General features: G+C 43.4%; 1 protein-coding gene across 5 annotated transcripts in view; it reads right to left on the reverse strand.

Moving 5' to 3' along the window:
* cica (capicua transcriptional repressor a) overlaps positions 1 to 18145 on the reverse strand; it is a 51645-nt gene that overhangs the window by 29184 nt on the left and 4316 nt on the right. For all 5 annotated transcript variants that reach the window (XM_014341053.2, XM_014341050.2, XM_014341055.2 and 2 more), the window contains exons 2-4: positions 14347 to 17892; positions 12246 to 12522; positions 1087 to 1218 (exon numbers count right to left, since the gene is read on the reverse strand). In XM_014341053.2, the coding sequence (XP_014196539.1) occupies positions 1087 to 1218; positions 12246 to 12522; positions 14347 to 17694 (3757 nt within the window). In that variant the 5' untranslated portion in view covers positions 17695 to 17892. The remainder of the gene's footprint in view (positions 1 to 1086; positions 1219 to 12245; positions 12523 to 14346; positions 17893 to 18145) is intronic.

Consider the following 18145-nt stretch of genomic DNA (forward strand, 5'->3'; position numbering starts at 1 on the left):
TCATCTAAATATAGTCATATTCGGTTTCACAGAGCCGAGACGGCACTGGGCCAAACGCCAAACTCTAACCTTCAAACTGGTAATCCAAAAACTAATGAGTGATGTCTAGGTGGCTAAGTATTTATAAAAACACTAACATTGGCTGAAAATGCTGGTGTGTGCAGCAAACGCTGCTAAACACTCATGAGCAGGTCAGCTCATTGGGAAATTATCACCAGCTACTCTGATTTTCTGAGCAGATAAAACAAGCAATTTTAAGTTGTGACCTTCGAAGCAGGTCTTAAAGTGGACCCTTATTTTCTCTCATATGTGGTATGCACTGTTAAAGTGGTAGAGATCATATTAAACATGGATGAAGTCTCAAATAATGAGGTTAACATGTAAAATCCCCGTGGCTGAAAGGCCCAGGCTTCAGACAGCTCAAAATGCTGGGTGTGAGACAGTTTTTAGTACTTTTAGTTTCCACCTGCTGTATAAACCTCTATTTGTAAGGAGCAGCCAATCAGATGAAAGCTGGCTTAAAGAAGGAGGAGCTAAAGCTACTTGTTTATTTTGAACTGTGAATCATGCAAAGCTACTCCAGTAGCAGATATAAATAGAGAGGTGGTAAGCAGAACCTCTTTAAACAGCCTACAGCTCTTAAAAATATGACTTAAAGGGCCTAAAATAAAATCCCATTAAGATGTGTACAAAAGAGATTTCTGTTTCCAAATTAGCTTGTAGCTTACTGACAATCCCCACCTGCTCAAATCAGTCTTTGAATAGATTTCAGTACTTGACTCAATAAATAGTGTTATCAACAATGTTACGAGAATAATAATGGTGTGAACACCAACTGTGGTGATTTGCAATCCTGTCGCAACTGTTTTGGGAAACACTGACTTGGCTGTTGATTTGTACTTGATTGTTTTGGCAGGCGTTATTTGAGAACATATCCCTGCATGCCGTTTCCTGTTATGAATATTTTATTGTGGGAAAACTGTTTATAAAACTGTTTTTAGGGCACGAATCCATCTTCGGCACACCTCTCCTGGGTAAAACCTTACGAGGTCGTGTGTACAGAAAAGGAATATGGTCATTTGGTACCTTTGCTCTGATTGACAAGCTGTTGGCCATCAACGGGCTGGGCAGCTGCTCCCGATTGGCTGGGCTCCAGGAAAGGGACCAGCGAATGCCAAGGGAACACTGGCACCGACCGAGGCTCCACGTTGGTCCAAACTGTGGGAAGAGAAGGGAAAGAGGGAGAGAGAAAAAGTGAAATGTCATCATGTTTATCTGCCTCAGTATCACTGCCTGTAAACAGAAAGTATCACTCTGCCCGCTGGCAGCATGTGAAGTCTTGTGTGACCATCACTGCTGTTGAAGCGATACTAAAAACCACACTTTGACAAAATGTGTCTGGAGACCATGAATGGAGTTGTGTACTCAGTCACCTAGTCAGCACCTGTCTCCAGCACACACACATGCAGATGAGCCCTCAGGATAATGAGAGTTGAGGGGTCATGTGGTGTGCGATGTGACGAGGGAACCTGTTATTTTATCCACACAGATTCCAGACTCCAGTCTACTCGCTGTCTAGACCCCTGCCGAACTTCAGACTCTCAGCTGAACTCTCTCTGTAGTGGGATCTATTTCAAGCTGACACAAACGACACCGTAAAACAAAATGCAATAAATTCAAAGAGTTTAGAGCAACTTCTCCTGCTGCCATCTTACAGAGTCACCATGCATCATGGGTCCAAAATAAGGACCCAGCAGTATTTTTCCCCTAAATCATACTGTAAAATCACAGAGAAGTTGTTGTTTGACCATACGTGATATATATTCCTGCTGATATCAGGTTGAAAGAGGAGCTTGGCAGTCTGATGACATTTCAAAACTAAAACTCGTTCCTCAGTCTTTCTTTTAACAGTAATTTTACAACAACTGTTTGCAAGGTTGCTTCAGTAACTTAAGTAAAATAAAAGGAGATGTTGAAAAGAAGTTACAATTAATATTTAAAAAAGAAACAGAATGCCATAACGTTCATACGTACATACATTTACTGTAGATTTTATAGTCAAGCCTTCACTGGGTACATATTTTTCCTGGAGTAGTTTCCTTTACTAGAGATTTTTTTCCCTAATACAAATATTTCACAATATGTTTGAACATACAAATAAAATAATTTAAAGAACTGCCCTAGTCCAATGAATTGCCCTAATAATTATTTATTTCCAATATTTCCCTGGAATGGCAACGACTGTGTTGAACCAGGATATTGTTAAAGACTAAAACATCTCAACAACATTGGACTAACATTCATTTTTTACTCAGTGTTCATAGCTCACAGAGGATGAGTCTGGATGCTGGTAAACACTGGTTTGCCACCACTCATTCTGAGCTGGCTGAAATGGGTCTATGGGGATCCCAGTAGGCATGTTTAATTCACATAAAGTAAGTGATTCTTTGGCCTTACATGACATAAATTAATGCTTTCTTATGCTCCTTCTGAACATTTTATAGACCAAATTCTACAGTGTTTTACTGCTGAGCGAATGAAAAGCTCAAGCATAATTTGATTTCAGTATATTTATTACAATATCCTTCTGGGTTAAAGCATTTTTGGGGTGCACAAAAGATTCCTGCATGGAGAAAAACCCTGCACAGTTGTCTGTTAATGACTGATCCTGTAAAACCAAAAACATTCCCATTCACCACAGCTGTTTTTTTGTATTTCAGGCTACTTAGTGAACGTGAACATGCTGATATCCTTAACCAAGGTGGTAAACTCAGCAGAAACGAAACCTGCTAAACATAAACTTGATAAACACAACGCTAGCATGTAAAAGAAGAGACTCACAAGGTTAATGGAAACTAAGCTACATAAACTTGTTAAACTGTTGAATTATACACCACTAACCTTTCTAGTTATATTAATTACAGAGGCATGGTATTTTAGACATCTTTACTGAGTTTATTTGATAAAGCGTTCAGCTTCAGTTCCTCCCAGCTCCCTGTTCCTCCCCTGCCTCCATTAGTCCAGATTCAAGTCCAGCCTGGTGGAAACGAACTGGTGGTGAACTCTTCGCTGCAGCACTGACATGTCCAGTTTCCATTTCCATTTATAATTGTATAATTAAGTATTAAAATGGTCTAAATATAGCTAACCATTTGCCAGCTATTGCTCTTCTAAATGAAGATCTAGATACTGCTGAGCTAGACAAGTAAGAAAAAGAAGTGCATCTTAGATGTACTGTAGCTGCTGTTAGTTTCACTGTGTTTAAGAAATCCTTTAGATGCAGATTCTTGGATCACATGACTAGCATCACAGCACTGAGACTTCTGGACTCCGTACTTCTTTCTCCAAGTTTATACTACTGTTTGTAAAGGGAACTTCAGTTGAGGAAGTGAGGCTTATTCAAATTCTTTATACACCACAAGACGCTTTGCTAAGATGCCCGGGAAAGTCCTTAAATGCAAAACAATTCACACACGTTATTGTTGTTTTCCTCATTAGTCGGTTGAAGGTAAAATCCAGCTGCACTGCTCTTAGACCCACGAGATTGAAGGTCTCAATCGAGGACAAATCAGCTGATGCAGACATTTTAAGGAAGAGCAGAGACAACATTTGATAGCAACCATAGCAACCGTTCATTATATAAACACAAGACATAAACAAACAATCCCAAACAAAATTACACTGGATTTTTGTGTGTGGCAAATTACAGGCAGGTCTATGGCTATTTATGTATACTGCTTGACTGAAACACATGACACACTTCATTTGTGATAAACCGATTCATACAGACTTCTGTCACATGACTTCTGGGCAACTGGTTACACCTCATCCACAAGTTAAAAGAAGTCACGCTGTTTTACATCACTGTTTTAAAATGTGTTAATATACACGCCCACCCCAGAAGGAATAGCTGTGCTTTGTGTTAAAGCTAATGGGGATCCTAATAATCAAATGAGTCCTGATGCAGACATTTGTTACTGTAGAATATTCAGAGAAGACATTTCTTGAATTGGCTATAAGACCAAATTAAGAGAATTAAGACCCTTTCAAATAAAGTGTAACTAATGACAGTCTGCTAGTTTAAATGAGCAGCTCAATAGGATACAGTTATAATGTCACGAATTATTGTAACAATAGAAAGAAGCGTGAATTTCAAACTGTCGACATGCAACACATTTTGCTGTTTCCAGCCACAGATGTGGTCAATTACAATAATTACTACTACGACCTGCTCATCTGTGTAGCACATGTGTGTAAAGGCTAAAATCTCTCAATTTAAACATATCGTACACACAAGGCACTTTACATTGCAAACATGTTATTGTAACAGACACACAAGCAACTATTTGGCAAAAGCGGGGAGAAGGACATTGTTTTAACAGGAAGAGACCTCCAACACAACCATGCTCAGGGAGTGGCAGTAACCTGCTGTGATCAGTTTGGGGTTGAAGGGAGAGAAAAAAGAGAGACACAAAGACAGACATGCAGCTGTGGTATATAAAACATGGTTAGTAAAAAGAGGGGAAGTCCCCAGCAGCATGAGCCTATAGCGGGATAACTAAGGCGAAGGCATACTTGGAGGTCTTAACCATTAGCTTTGTCAAAAAAGCAAAGTTTGAAGCTCACTGGTGAGAGCAGGGAGGGGGTTTCTTGTCTCTTGTGAATTACAAGCCATTAGCGAGATCTAACCCTCACTCATCACATCCAGTTTCAAAACACTAAGATGGCGACAGTGAAAATGCTCGGCGCAAGGCTTCATAACTGCCTTCACAAACCAGTGGGTGATGTCATGGTGATTATGTCCACGTTTTATACTCTCTGTGGTTGTGACATACCAGAATATGGTCAAATGCAACGGTGGGTAGTTTTATTTTTCGGTTTAGGTTATTTTAGCTATGAAAAACCTGGCTAGAGATACTTTGAACATTTTAAGGAAATGCTAACACCCGGAAGAGGTGAAGTGCACTGATCAACTAATGACAGTAGTGAGTTGTGAAACTATCACAGAGAAGCACTGCTCGGATATCTACATCAGATGTTTTTATTGGTTTACTTGGTTTAGTGACAAGCAAAAGGCTGAACTGATAAAGACTTGCACACGATTTAAAGTGGGGAAAACTATGCATCTGACCCATGACTGCACGTTACTACCACTAGACCTTTCCTAATAATCACTCCCGTGGGTGGAAAGTATAGCAATAAAACAGCTCCTGAGCTACTTCTGAGCTCTTATTCCTCCTTCTTCTCCGTCACTGAAGACTGCAGATGCACTCAAAGAGAGCAGTAATGAAACTTGTGATGCTAATGCAGCTGCACTTGAGCTGGGCTATATTTAGGAGAGATCTCAGCCGTGGGGCCTGCTCTGCCTTCTTCTGTGTTTGTTTCTGGGCCCGCGATGGCTCTAGGTGTTTTAAAAAATGTATGGCGGAGGAAACGTTACGCTACAGAGGCAGGTGGCTGTTAGCAGCAGTGCGAGGGATGTGATAGGGAGAGAGAAGGAGAGAGGGGGGAGAGAAAAGTGCACACCAGTAATCAGCTCAGGCCTGAACGCTTTACTGCGCTAATTCTACCGGTGGAAACAGTGTATCCATGACAACACGCCAGCAATACGATTGCTCCTTTTTCTGCTGAGAGCAATGAAACACATTCATATCACGCTGGACCTGCCCTTAATGCCCTGTCTGAGGTTGTTGATTGTCTGGAACGAGTGTGCGTGCTTGCATGTTTGTTTGTGTGTGTGTGTCTGTGTGTGTATTGTGTGTAGGAGGTGTGAATGTCCTTGTTGCTCTCTGCACTCCCGCTCTCAGTCTTGCATGTCTAGACATGTCGATATTCTCGCCCTTTTTAAGTTTAAAGTGAAACACCCCTTATCACTCCCTTACACACACGCGTGCTCACACACATGCGTACACATATAAAAAGGGTGACACCCGCTGCACACTCGATAACTGTGACACTACACACACTGAGTCACAGATTACACACAGCGAGCAGCGGGTCTGAGTGGTTGCCAGAGCGACTGATGTATCAAAGCTTTCGATATTCATTCCTCAGAAGAAACTGTTTCACTTTAAAGTCATTTTTAACATTTGACTCAAGACAAGATATTATCATTTAATCACAAAGGAGGATATGAAATCCTAACTTAAGGAACTCAAAGATCCTCGAGAAGCAAAGCTGATAGTTTTGCCACTTGTGTTCATGGCTTTAAAGTGTAGACTGAACATAAAACATGGACAAAGACACAGTTGTACCCATCCATCATTTTCTTGACTCCACCTTTTGAATCCTGCATTTTTGCACCTGGAAAAATGGCATCTTGGTTCGGGAAGTTACCATATTTGGATGAGGGGAAACTCTGTTGAGCTGCATCCATAAACTATTACCTAGTAATAGTAATATACTAATTAAGCTGCACAATTTCCCTCATCCAGACTGGAGCACAAATAACTACACAGCAAAACCATATTATTTGTCAGACAACTGCATTAAAAATGCTATAAAGGCACCAATGCCCCAATCACAGCGGATCGGACCAGTTTTCAGTGCGTCCAGTTAATGAGAGCTGTCAATGTAAGCAGCCAAGCCTCTAAGCATACACGTAGTTAGGGTTGGATCAGGTGACCCTGAATCCTCCCTTAGTTATGCTGCATTAGATGTAGGCTGCTGGGGGATTCCCATGATGCATTGAGTATTTCTTCTTCAGTCACCTTTCTTACTCACGATGTGTTAACAGACCTCTCTGCACTGAATCACTTGTTATTAATATCTGGCTCTCTTCCATTTCTTTTGTCCTTTCATAGCAGATGGCCCCGCCCCTCCCTGAGCCTGGGTCAGCTGGAGGTTTCTTCCTGTTAAAAGGGAGTTTTTCCTTCCCACTGTTGCCAAAGTGCTTGCTCATAGGGGATCATATGATTGCTGGGTTTTTCTCGGCATATATTATTGTAGGGTCTACCTTATAATACTAAGCATCTTGAGGCGACTGTTGTTGTGATTTGGCGCTGTCTAAATAAAATTGAACTGAATTGAAATTGAACCTAACTTTCAGCCTCATCACCAGCATCCAAGAGAATGAGTTAAAAAACAATCACCCCCATACAGTTTATATATATGTGGTAACTATCAATAAAGACCAAAATAGTTTGCGGTGCCAGGGTGTAAACATGTTTATTTCTGATGTAGAGTTCAACATTTTAACATTTGCCCACTAGAAGAACAAATTTTTTTTGGTGGCCCTCAGTAATATTTTACTGACCTGTGGGTACACCAAATATTGAAAGCGATTTTATCTCCCCTTTGAAAAACAGCACCGAAAAATACAAATACCAACAAAAACCAAGATCTGTACTGCATTACAAACAATCTAAAAGCAACAAATGCATTTTGAAACATAAACCAGCAACCTTAACACTAGAGCGACTGACCAAGAAGTGAAGTCACGATAGGCCGTAAAGGCCATTACTCATCGACCTCAGTGAGTTTCAATGACTCCTTCAGGCTTGTGCAGGATTCAAGGTTTCATTTTATTTGCACACACAATACAACCAGTACAATTAATGCAAAGGCTACAGATACCAAAAAGCCAAAAACACATAGCCTGATGGGGATGACATCACACGTGGATTAAATGCTAATTAATTGTTTAAAGAGGAAAGGAAATTTAAGCAAAGTTCACGATGAAGAGAAAGAACCACAGACAGTGGCTCTACTGCGCAATTTTTGCTGTTAATACACTTTTACTTTATGACAAAGACGTTCTTTATACATATATCAGAACTGCTGTTTACTTAGGAACAAAGACATGAATAAAAGCACCCAACATTACCAGCTAATGCACATATTTTTGACACTGCCCCTTGAACAAAGCTCTACGTAGCACTGACGGACTCCGAGTGTCGACACTCTGCACTTAAACAAGCATACAAAGAGAGTGGCCTCTCTGTTTGACATATAAATAAAACAAAACCTTCTCCACCATCAACAAGTCCAAGCTAAGATCGCATGCAATCCACCCTTGACATGTCAGAGATGGAGATGGAGACGGGCTTTAAGAAAACTCTGGCCAGGAGGAAATGGCCACAGGTAAGAGACGCTATGTTGATGTGCTGAACTTCTCCAATCATTTAAGCATATTAATACTAATCCCAATAAAACTAATGATTAAAAATAACGTGTTCATGTGGTATACAGGCAATCTCTTACTCTCTCTGTCAGCAGGTTCTCATGAAGCTTTCTGTTATCTTCATGTTTAATAAATAAATGTCAGCTTTTAGCATTATTTTGTCTGATGTGTGCATTTATCCTCTGTAGCCTTCATTCGTATCATGGCTCCCTTCATTCAGTCGTTAAAACTTAAAGAACCCCTGCCTTAAACTAATCTGCAGCTATGTCTATGTTTATCCTCGTCTACGTGACTGCCTGTGCAAAATATTCTGCTTCTACATCATCTCACTATCAACCGTGAAACCAACCAACCTATAAATTGCCAATATCCTCCACTTTCAGTTTTCAGATTTACAAAGTGCTGCATCAAAATGACACAAAATGAGAAATCAGGCATTTTAAATGGAAACAATCTTCGTCATTCATATATTCAAAGTAACATTTCTGAGCTTGCCCAGGCTGTAATATCACAAAGTTGGCATGGAAACAAGCACAAAGTAGATGATGAACCCAAGCACCTACATTTCTCGCTAGCCAATTTTCTTACATCCCACCACCTGACTGGGTGAGAAGATTCATTTAAACTGGTCTCAGCTTCTGGTAGAAGAGTCACAGTCGAGTGAAATTAGAAAATGATATTAATTTTACTTTCTGTCTCATGTGTTATAAACAATTTCTGTTGGATCAGTGCTGGTGCTCTGGTTTTCTTCCTAGCTGCCTAGTAGTTGTGTTGCAAAAACTACAGCTTAGTTCAAACCAAGGTTATAATAGTGAACTAAACACAGTAATCTAAAAGTTGCTGTGAAAAAAAAAAACATTTTACTTAACTGAAATAAAGATAAGAATTAGATTTTGAAAAAGAAAGAAAGAAAAGAAAGAAAACAAAACTACTGAAAATAAAATAAAATTCTCAGATTTTCCCCAGTTTTATAGTTTTAGTCTTTGTCAGCACGGTTACATTTGCCAACACAACTAGAGTCATCTCAGACCGGGATCACTGCATGACTGTAACCTATCACCCAGCTATTCTGGACTCTTTAAATCTGCCCCTAATTATAATAATCACCAAAACTGAAACTAGCCAAAACTAAATAAAACTAAATAGAAACAAAACATTTTTAAACAATGTAACTAATAAAAATATACAAAACTGTAAGCAACTCTGGTTATTACACAAGCAACAACAAAAAATAGAGAATCAATTTTTTACCACAGTCCACATCACTTGATCATAATTAGCTCTTAAACAAAGAATAAACTCAGTCATTCTGATGTGTTTATATTTCCCTCACTGCATGAACATTACAGCTTTCGTCAGGCGAGCAGCTCTGCTTTGGGTCAGGGAACAATGGATAATGCAAAATATTTTACTGAGGTTTTGGTCTTAGCTTCAGAATTGTTACGTCCCCATCTTTAGTGCACATGGATAACAACAGTTAGAATATTGCAATACTAATTTGTAGTAGTAGTGCAGTACTGTTTGCATTTATATTTGGTGCACCCTGGTGTGTCTGCATTGCTCTGCCATCAGGAGTGAAACCAAGCCGTTCATGATGGGCTTGGAGCTAATAAATCTTTAACAACAGTTACTATTACTGAATCACAGGAAGGAGAAAAGGATTCAGAACAAACAGAGTCTACACATATTCTGTGTATATAGTCTACACTGGCAAAAAACTAACATCTACAGCCTACTGAGCAAGATAGCTAAAACTAAAACCCTAAGAAAATAAAATGCATTCGCGCTGCATATTATTACTGAACAGACCTGTCACAGTTTGTGAGATCCATGTCGCTGTAACCTGTAGTTACATTTCTGTGGAGATCAAGCTACACTGTAGGCTGTAAGCATAGATTTTAAACCACAGATTTAACATAGTACTATAAATCCAGCTTACAGAGTGCACATTAGTGTGCAGCTAAAATCACAAATAAGGTCCAGAGGAAGGGGAAAGTTGAGGCGGGCGATTTATGAACACAGGAAGAGCTGATTCATTTCAGTAATCACCAGCATAATCCACCAAGAGCACGCTTGATGAAGGTTCGAGTAATCTGCTAACAACTCAAGTGAAGCTTTCTACTTGGTACTTTCAACTGCGCCCTTACTTTAAAGACTAAATTTACTGCCAGTGGATAGCCAAGGCACACACTCAGACTTGATCAGCGATTACGCACTTATTCCAAATAAATTAGCTGTTTTCACACATGCAGTGCAGCCCTGAATTCTTCACATCACCCAACAGAAATCCACGTGAGAATGCAAAAGTCTGACACATGCAGATCGGGCATTTGCCAGTCTTCAACCTGCCAGCTCCCCAATACAACATCTGTGCGATGTCAGATTGTGCTGATGTGAGAATAGAGCAGATAATTGTCCAGTGCATTCATTACTAAAGAGTGGGTGTCATGTGCACTCCCTCCTGCGTGCTCTCTGCAGGCAGCTCCTTCACCTAAACCACAAGGCGTAGTTCCAGTAATGCAAATGTGTTTGAAACAGACTATTCACTCCATGTGAGGAAGGACAAGGATGGAAAATATCCCTGATTCTCCTGAAATTTCAAAAACACTCATAGTGGCAACTACTGCAACCATTTCGAGCACTGAACACCTCATTGAGTATAAAATTACCCCTCCAAATATTGCTAACTTTTCACTGCACCTCTTTTGTAAATCCCAGCAGTAATTGGGGGTTTTGCACTTTCTCTGTCATTAGCAAATCTGCCCTATAATGGATAATCTGTGAGGTACTGTTGACTCTTAAATGGAATATAATTAGTGGCACAATCTGTCTCAATTGAGAACCGGAGTTATCCACGTCTTATTAGACTTTAGTAAGAGTGATTTATAACAGGCCTACAACCTTTAGAGAACCATGGAGTTCACTACTTCTGAACCCTGCTTGATATAGAAGCCTCATTAGAAAGCAGTTTTCTAAGCTATTCTTCTTTCTTATAAGTATCAGCTTACAGACCTCATTATGTTTACCAATTATGGACAAGCACTCAATCTCTCTTTCCTTTCTCCCTCATGCAAAACGGCATCTTCACACAACTACAGCACAGCTGGTATTTTAAAGGCTCTCCCGATGGTACAATTTAAGACAACATTGATAACCAAAAGGAAAATAAATATATCACCGCTGGAATGTCAGGGTGGGATTGTGGGTGTTGCATATGATTTAAACAATTCCTGCACATATAGAGTGGGACATTCTAACACACAGTTGCAGAGATATAATAATGTTGAGCAGAACCAGTAATGAATGCATGGCCATTAAGAGCGAGCTAAGCCAGAAAACTACCAGCGCAGCCATGGAGGCAAGAGGAAAAGAAAGCCATAAAACACACGGACAGCAGAAATGATGAATGGCAATGATTTACTCTGTGAAGAACGACAACACAGACTGAGGTAAGAACAGAACAATGTAGTATCCTGTCCCCAAAGTGTATAAATCCCCCCTGTGGGAAGTAATTAAAGGAGGCATTCTTTTTTAAAATTCAAATTTAAAGCCCTGTACTGTACGATATCCTTAGTCTACAACAAAAACTGCATGTGTGACCTAAAACGAACTAAAGTTTGGGTCAAAAATGCCTCTGAATAAACACAAACAACCACTTCATCTGTATTTTATTCATCTGTGACTCTTCCACTTCTTTGCTAAGAGTATATTTCACATTAATGGAATTGCTTTTCCGTGTTGTAGCCTGTGTAATATTTTAAAAGTGAAATTCTAACATTTCTAAGAAGATACCAGTCCTCTGCGAAGCCCAAAGCAGTGGAAAAATTCTTATAAACTTTCTGAAAACAGAAACAAAGAGAAAAAAACAAACAAACAAAAAGCCATCTGAACGCAAGGGAACAATAGTAAAGTGTACGTGAGTCATAGCCAAAGCATTGATGACACAGCTGTAATCCTAGAGAGATACTGAAAGTGAGAGGTACTGGGCCAGAGTGCATAAGACACAAGCTGCACATCTCTTCACACTTTAGGCTGTGTGGCTCAGCTGACTCTAAATCTGACAGAACAGAGGTTCAGACCACAAAGAAATGATCTCCCATTCCCCCTCCCCCTCGTTTCTTACCGGTCCCTGGGCGTCCCATGATGATTTGCTTGCGTGGAGCAGGGTGAGGCGACTCTGCTGGTAGTATGAGGGGCAGCAGGGCTGTTGGTGTGGGATGACAGGCTACCGGCTGTGGCAGCGCCCCACCACTGGCGTCTTGATGCCCTTCGGGTTTCCTCTCCCTCTCCCTGCCTCCGGAACCAGACGAGGAGAACACAGAGCTTGATGAAGAAGACATGGACCCAGGAGTGGAGGGGCTGGAGAGGGAAGCGTGGCCCCCTGTGGCTGGAGTCAAGGACTGGGGAAGAGACATCAAAAAAAATATTTATAGTATTTTAAGGAAACTCGGATTATTCAAAACATCCTGCAGCTGGTAACGCCTTTTCCAGGCGCGAAATGGTTTCAAAACTGTTTAATCTCATTTTAATGGATTCCTTACCCCAACTCCGGGTGTCACAGCTCAAAATACAAAATGTACAAGGTTTAGGTGATAATGATGTGCAGTCCCATGCACAATTGTAGGCTATTTTAGAGGGTGAGATTCTTATTCATCACGAATATCATCAGAGGCACCTGATTGGTCCCAAATTTATTCTTTAGTTAGAACAACCTTTGGAACAAGCAGGCCCCAACAGAGACTTGACGTCAACGTCATGAAGTCAGTCTGGGAATGCACGCAAACCAGTCTACCAGTCATATCTTTAACACAAACATCGACCTGCATAAATTGTTGCTGTTTTAAAGAGACAGTTCACCTCGAAATTACTTATTTTGTCTTTGGCCTATAGTTTCACTTGTCCATCTAGATCGCTTTGGTATGAGTTGTCAAGAAGTCACACGCCTTTTATTCAATATAATGACATTAAACGTTTGTGGTAACAAAGTAAATGGTAAATGGCCTGTATTTTTATAGCGCTTTTTACTAGTCCCTAAGGACCCCAAAGCGCTTTACACAACCAGTCATCCACCCATTCACACACACATTCACACACAGGTGATGGCAGCTACATTGTAGCCACAGCCACCCTGGGGCGCACTGACAGAGGCAAAATGGCAAAAATACATGTGAAAATCTCTTTCTGGAAATCATAAGCCATTAGGGATCCTCACTTACCAAAAAACTAACTAAAAACTAAATAAATAATAAATACATATGAACTAAACCTCCTGCAGTCTAATGGAGAGTGACTCTGGACTGTCACGGACAGGAAAAAGTAAAGGAAAACGATGGGCTGGAGAACATTGCAGCAAAATAGATTGTGGGACAATAAGTGTTTTGTCTCGATTGTCTTGTTTTTATTACTGCGAGAAACCAAAATTTTACTCTAAATTAAAATTCAATTAAGTCTACAGCCCTGTGACGCAGTTACTCAAAAAAAAAAAATCACAAACATTGATGTTTTCTTCCAACTGAAGCACACCGGCCAGTCAGAAGAAGTGCTCAGATGGCAAACATGGCAGCTTAGCAGAGTGGTCACCATTAATGCTCACGGTTGGATGTTTGCTTCCTTCTACACAGTGATGTGGTTCAAAATTTGGCAGAAAGTAAATGACAAGTCCCTACATTAAAGTGTTCAAGGTTTCAGGATTTTCTTGAGTAACTGTCATGGAAAGAGGTATTGTTGCTCACTTTTAAATGTATTTTGTTTGATCTTTTGTTTTCAGCAATTTGAAAACCACAAGGCAAGTAACATTTTATTAATTCAAGAGAAGGAAGGACTAGACTAAGCCCCACTGGGGCCAAACTGGTGTAAGAAATATGGAGTGAAAACAAGCTGAATGAATCATTATAAGTAAAACACTCAAACAAAGGTTTCTTATATTTATTTTACTAAAATACAGCTCGGATCCTTTTCATTGTAAACTGATAAAAACTGTGGGGTTTGGGATGTGAGCTCTTTTTAGCTTGACAATCACTCTTTGGAAGGAAAATGGTGGTCACACCAGTTGTATGTTATTTAAGAAAGCTTTCTCACTTTATTTCTGTTGCCCTAACACCTATAAATGCTCTATAATATGAGCTAATAAAGACATAATTAAAATATTAGAGATATAAAATACAAACCTATGACCCCATGCAGTACATAGTCATATATCACAAAAAAAAGAATGACGCCCTTACCGAGCTGGATGTGACCAGGACGAGCGTGGATGTGGGATTGCGGAGGAGAACTGCCCCGTTGGTGGCTGCCCCGTTGATGGGGACGGGGGCCTGCAGGCCTGGGGGAGCTGTGTGCTGGCTGTGCTCCCTCGACCTGCTTCTCTCTCTCTTTCCCGACGGGCCATCGGAGAATTTGGCCAAGGGGACATCTGGGTTGCGTACAATGACTGGGGAGTCCCGGAGGGGCACGATGCGGCGTGGGGACGGCTCCTGGGGAAGTGGTGAAGGAGGAGTTGGAGAGACTAACATGGGTGGAGGCGTGGAGGCGGCAGAGGATGGTGGCCTGCTGGTGGCGCTACGAGGACGAGAGAAGGAAAGTGAGGAAGGTGTTGTGGGCTGACTCTGGGGGGAGAGCACTCTGAAGGCAGCAGGGCTATGGCCCATGGGTGGGTCTCCCACCACCCCAACACCCACCAGCTGCTGTTGTTCAGGTTTGGTCTGGTAGTCCTGGACAGCAGGTAGCGGTGGGGGCGGGTGGGAGTCGAACTTCCTCTTGCTGGGGCTCATCGGGACTGTAAAAGTCAGGTTGGTCTGAAAAGTGGGCACAATCCCTGACAGATGGCGCTCTCTCTCTGCGCCTGGCGTACCCATCTTAGTGCCGCTTAGCTGTCGGGGGCGGCGTGGGGTAAGTGAGGCAGTAGCATTGATGGGGCTGAAATTGGCAGGGCGGAAACCGAAGAGCGGAGAGGGTGATGGGGATGGCGTGGGTGAGAAGGGTGACTGGTTGGAGATGGGGGAGAATGAAGGCGTGCCAGAACGAGAGCCCCCGAGAGAGACGAGCATAGTTGCCGCCTCACATTCATCGAAGTCGAAGCGAGAAAGGTCCTGGGGGAGCAGCGAGGGAAGGACGAGGCGGGGGCGAGAGTCTCCTCCACGGCTGCTGGCCTCACTGCTCTCCCGTGATGTCTCATCCCAGTCAAACTCTGAACTGGCTCTCCCACCGCTGAGTCGGAGGTCAGATGGTGTTAGGGTCCCTGTGCTGCTGGCGCCGCCCCGATCCCGGCCCCCTCCACTGGCTTCCATCTCCTTGGTCCTCATGGAGAGGTGTCTGGAGCAGTACCCTCGCCGCTGGGACTCTTTGGAGCAGCCCTCCCGAGAGCACAGTCTCCTCCACTGCTTCCCGTTGAACTTCTTTCGGATACCTGTCGGCGTGCACACCACGTCTCCCTTCTTGTATTTTTGCTGGGCAGCTGTCAGCGGAGTCCGGGAACGTGACGAGGAGGAGGATGTCGAACCTGATCCGGATCCACCACCTGCTCCACTGCTGGCAGAACCTCCCCCTGATGTCTTATCCACTCTGGAGGAGGATGTAGTGGAAGAGGTGATGGGAGGGAGAGGATGGAGCTGAGGGGTGGTAATGACAGCTCCAGCTGCTGCGGCTGCTGCAGCTGCTGGGTCAAGGCCTAACAGGACAGGTGAAGGAGAGGGGTGGGGATTCAAGGTCATGTGAGCAGGGGGAATCCCGATGCCTCGCACCACAGACAAGTGGGGATGGGGGTTGAGGTAGCCAGACGGGGTCTTAGAAACAATGTGACGATGTTGGGGAACTGCCATAGGCTTGCCCCCAGATATAATCTGCCCCACTTGGACCATGTTGATGCCGGACACTTCCATGTCTTCTTCAGGGGTGAGGGGCATATATGGGTGATGCTGCTGCTGCTGCTTTACACTGTTTTCCCTTTCTCGCTCTCTTTCCCTCTCTCTTCCATGGTTTCTCTGTGACTCCCACTCCAAGTCCTTCTCGATTTCCCTCTCTCGCCCAGGAGCCAGGCTGAGGACTGAAGTCGGAGTAACGGGCGAGGTGATGCTGTGGCCCGATGTGGAGGAAACGGGAACCATTCCTGGGTAGGGCATTCCTCTCCCTAACATTGATCCCATGCTCGGGGTCATTTGTCGACTCAAACGTCTCACCTCCACATCCATCTCTTCCCTTTCCTCCCGATCTCTCTCCTTGTCTCTTACCCCCTCTTCTACTTCATGTCCACCAGCAGAAGGCAAATCCAAGTCCCAGGGTGGCACCAGAAGCCGGAGTGTTTGTCTGGAGACCCATACTGCCTGGGTAGCACCCCTGTTGTTTTCTTCATCATCTAGAGAGTGAGGCCTTTCTTCAGACAGCAGGACACGGTAGCGGTTAGCCACCGCAGGGTGTGGGTCTACCTGTGTCACCACACCTTCTCGGTACCATTGCCATTGGCTCTCGCTGCCCTCGTCGTTCCCAAATGGTACACAGACACGGGTGCCTATAGGTACTGGATGCACACCAGGAGGTGGGGCATCTAGGATAATGTCCACCACCCCTGGGGGGCTCTCATGTCGGTAAGGATAGCGGCATAACGTCTTCTCCCCGTTCAGCTGAACCTCCAGGCTTCCATATTCACCACTGACGTTACGGACCACGCCAGCCCGGAATACCAAGTCGTGCCTCCTGTCACTTCCTCCCTCCTCATCACTTCTTCTCCTGAGCTGGCGGGCGAGGATCCGCTGATTCTTCAGGCCTTTGGCCAGAGCATCGGACAGTGCGTCAGGGAGACTAGACGTTCTGTGTGTCGACATCTGAGGGGGTGTGTCACCAACTACCTCCAGGTCAGCCGAGTGCTCGCTGGCTGTGTCTGTTGAGGAGCAGCGGGGCAGCGGGCTTGGGGACACCTGCTCTGCATCTGTCACTCCTTCACCTCCTCTGGGTTTTTCCCCTCCAAGCGACAGGATTGGCGGTCCCGGGGAGTCCTGAGACCCCTCCCTGCTGGTGGTACGACTGTGGAAGTCATCCATCAAGCTCCTACTCTGACCGTTTCCGTCAGAATGCGAGACGCTGATGTCGATTCCTGGACCCGCTGACTCCTGGCTCAGAGAAAAAGGAGGGGGCGTGCTGGATGCAGGGTTGCTATAGTTACCAGCAGTATTAGATGAGCAGTGTTCGGAGGTGTACTTCTTTTTGGGGACGCGGGCCTTGAAGGTGGCTGTTTTCCGGCTGGAGGCGGGGTTTGGACTGTTGTTGGCGCTTGGTGTGCTACTGTTACTACAACTGCTGCCGCTGCTGTCACAGTGGCTGCTGCCACCACCGCTGCTGGCAGCAGACCTCCCCTCCCCATCTGAAGAGTCCCGCGCTCTGGATGTGTCCGCCTGTGGAGACTCTGAATGTGAGTTAGAAGATAACGAGGAGGAGGGAGTTCGGTTTTGCGGAGATCTGCTTCTGTCTCTGTTCTCATCTGAGTCTCTCTTCTCTCCTCCTTCCAAGGTATCCCCCGCTCCTCGCCGCTTTCCTCCTTTAGCCCGGGTGGAGGGAGGGGAGCGCTTTTTTATTGGCTTCATCTTTTCATCTAGTTCCTTTTTCTCAAAACAACTCTTTTATTTATTTATCCCAGAGATTCTCCTTGACGTTCCTCTCTTGCGCTATTTCCTCCTCCTTTCCTTTCACTCTATTTTCTTTCTCTGCCAGGCCCTCTCACTCTCATCCTGTCTCGTGTTCGTTGCGCGACTTCGGCACTTGCCCACCTTATTCCAGAGACTCTGAAAAGAGGAGAAGAACAGGTGAGTGTGGGTTTCCTGTGCAGCAAAGACACTCAGACAGAAACACAACTCAAAGTAATTTCTGAAAACATTCTAAAAACGGCAAATAGTCAAAAACAAAAACACAGCAACGATATTAAAAAAAAAAATTGTAACAAACAGTTAAATTATAATTCAAAGAAATGTATTCCCCGCTAAATGATGCACCATCGTATTAGAGTAGTAATGAACATGACTCATCTACAAATTCATT

This window comes from Haplochromis burtoni, unplaced genomic scaffold, assembly GCF_018398535.1.
Source record: "Haplochromis burtoni strain Fernald_Lab_line unplaced genomic scaffold, NCSU_Asbu1 Contig_425, whole genome shotgun sequence".
NCBI lineage: Eukaryota > Metazoa > Chordata > Actinopteri > Cichliformes > Cichlidae > Haplochromis > Haplochromis burtoni.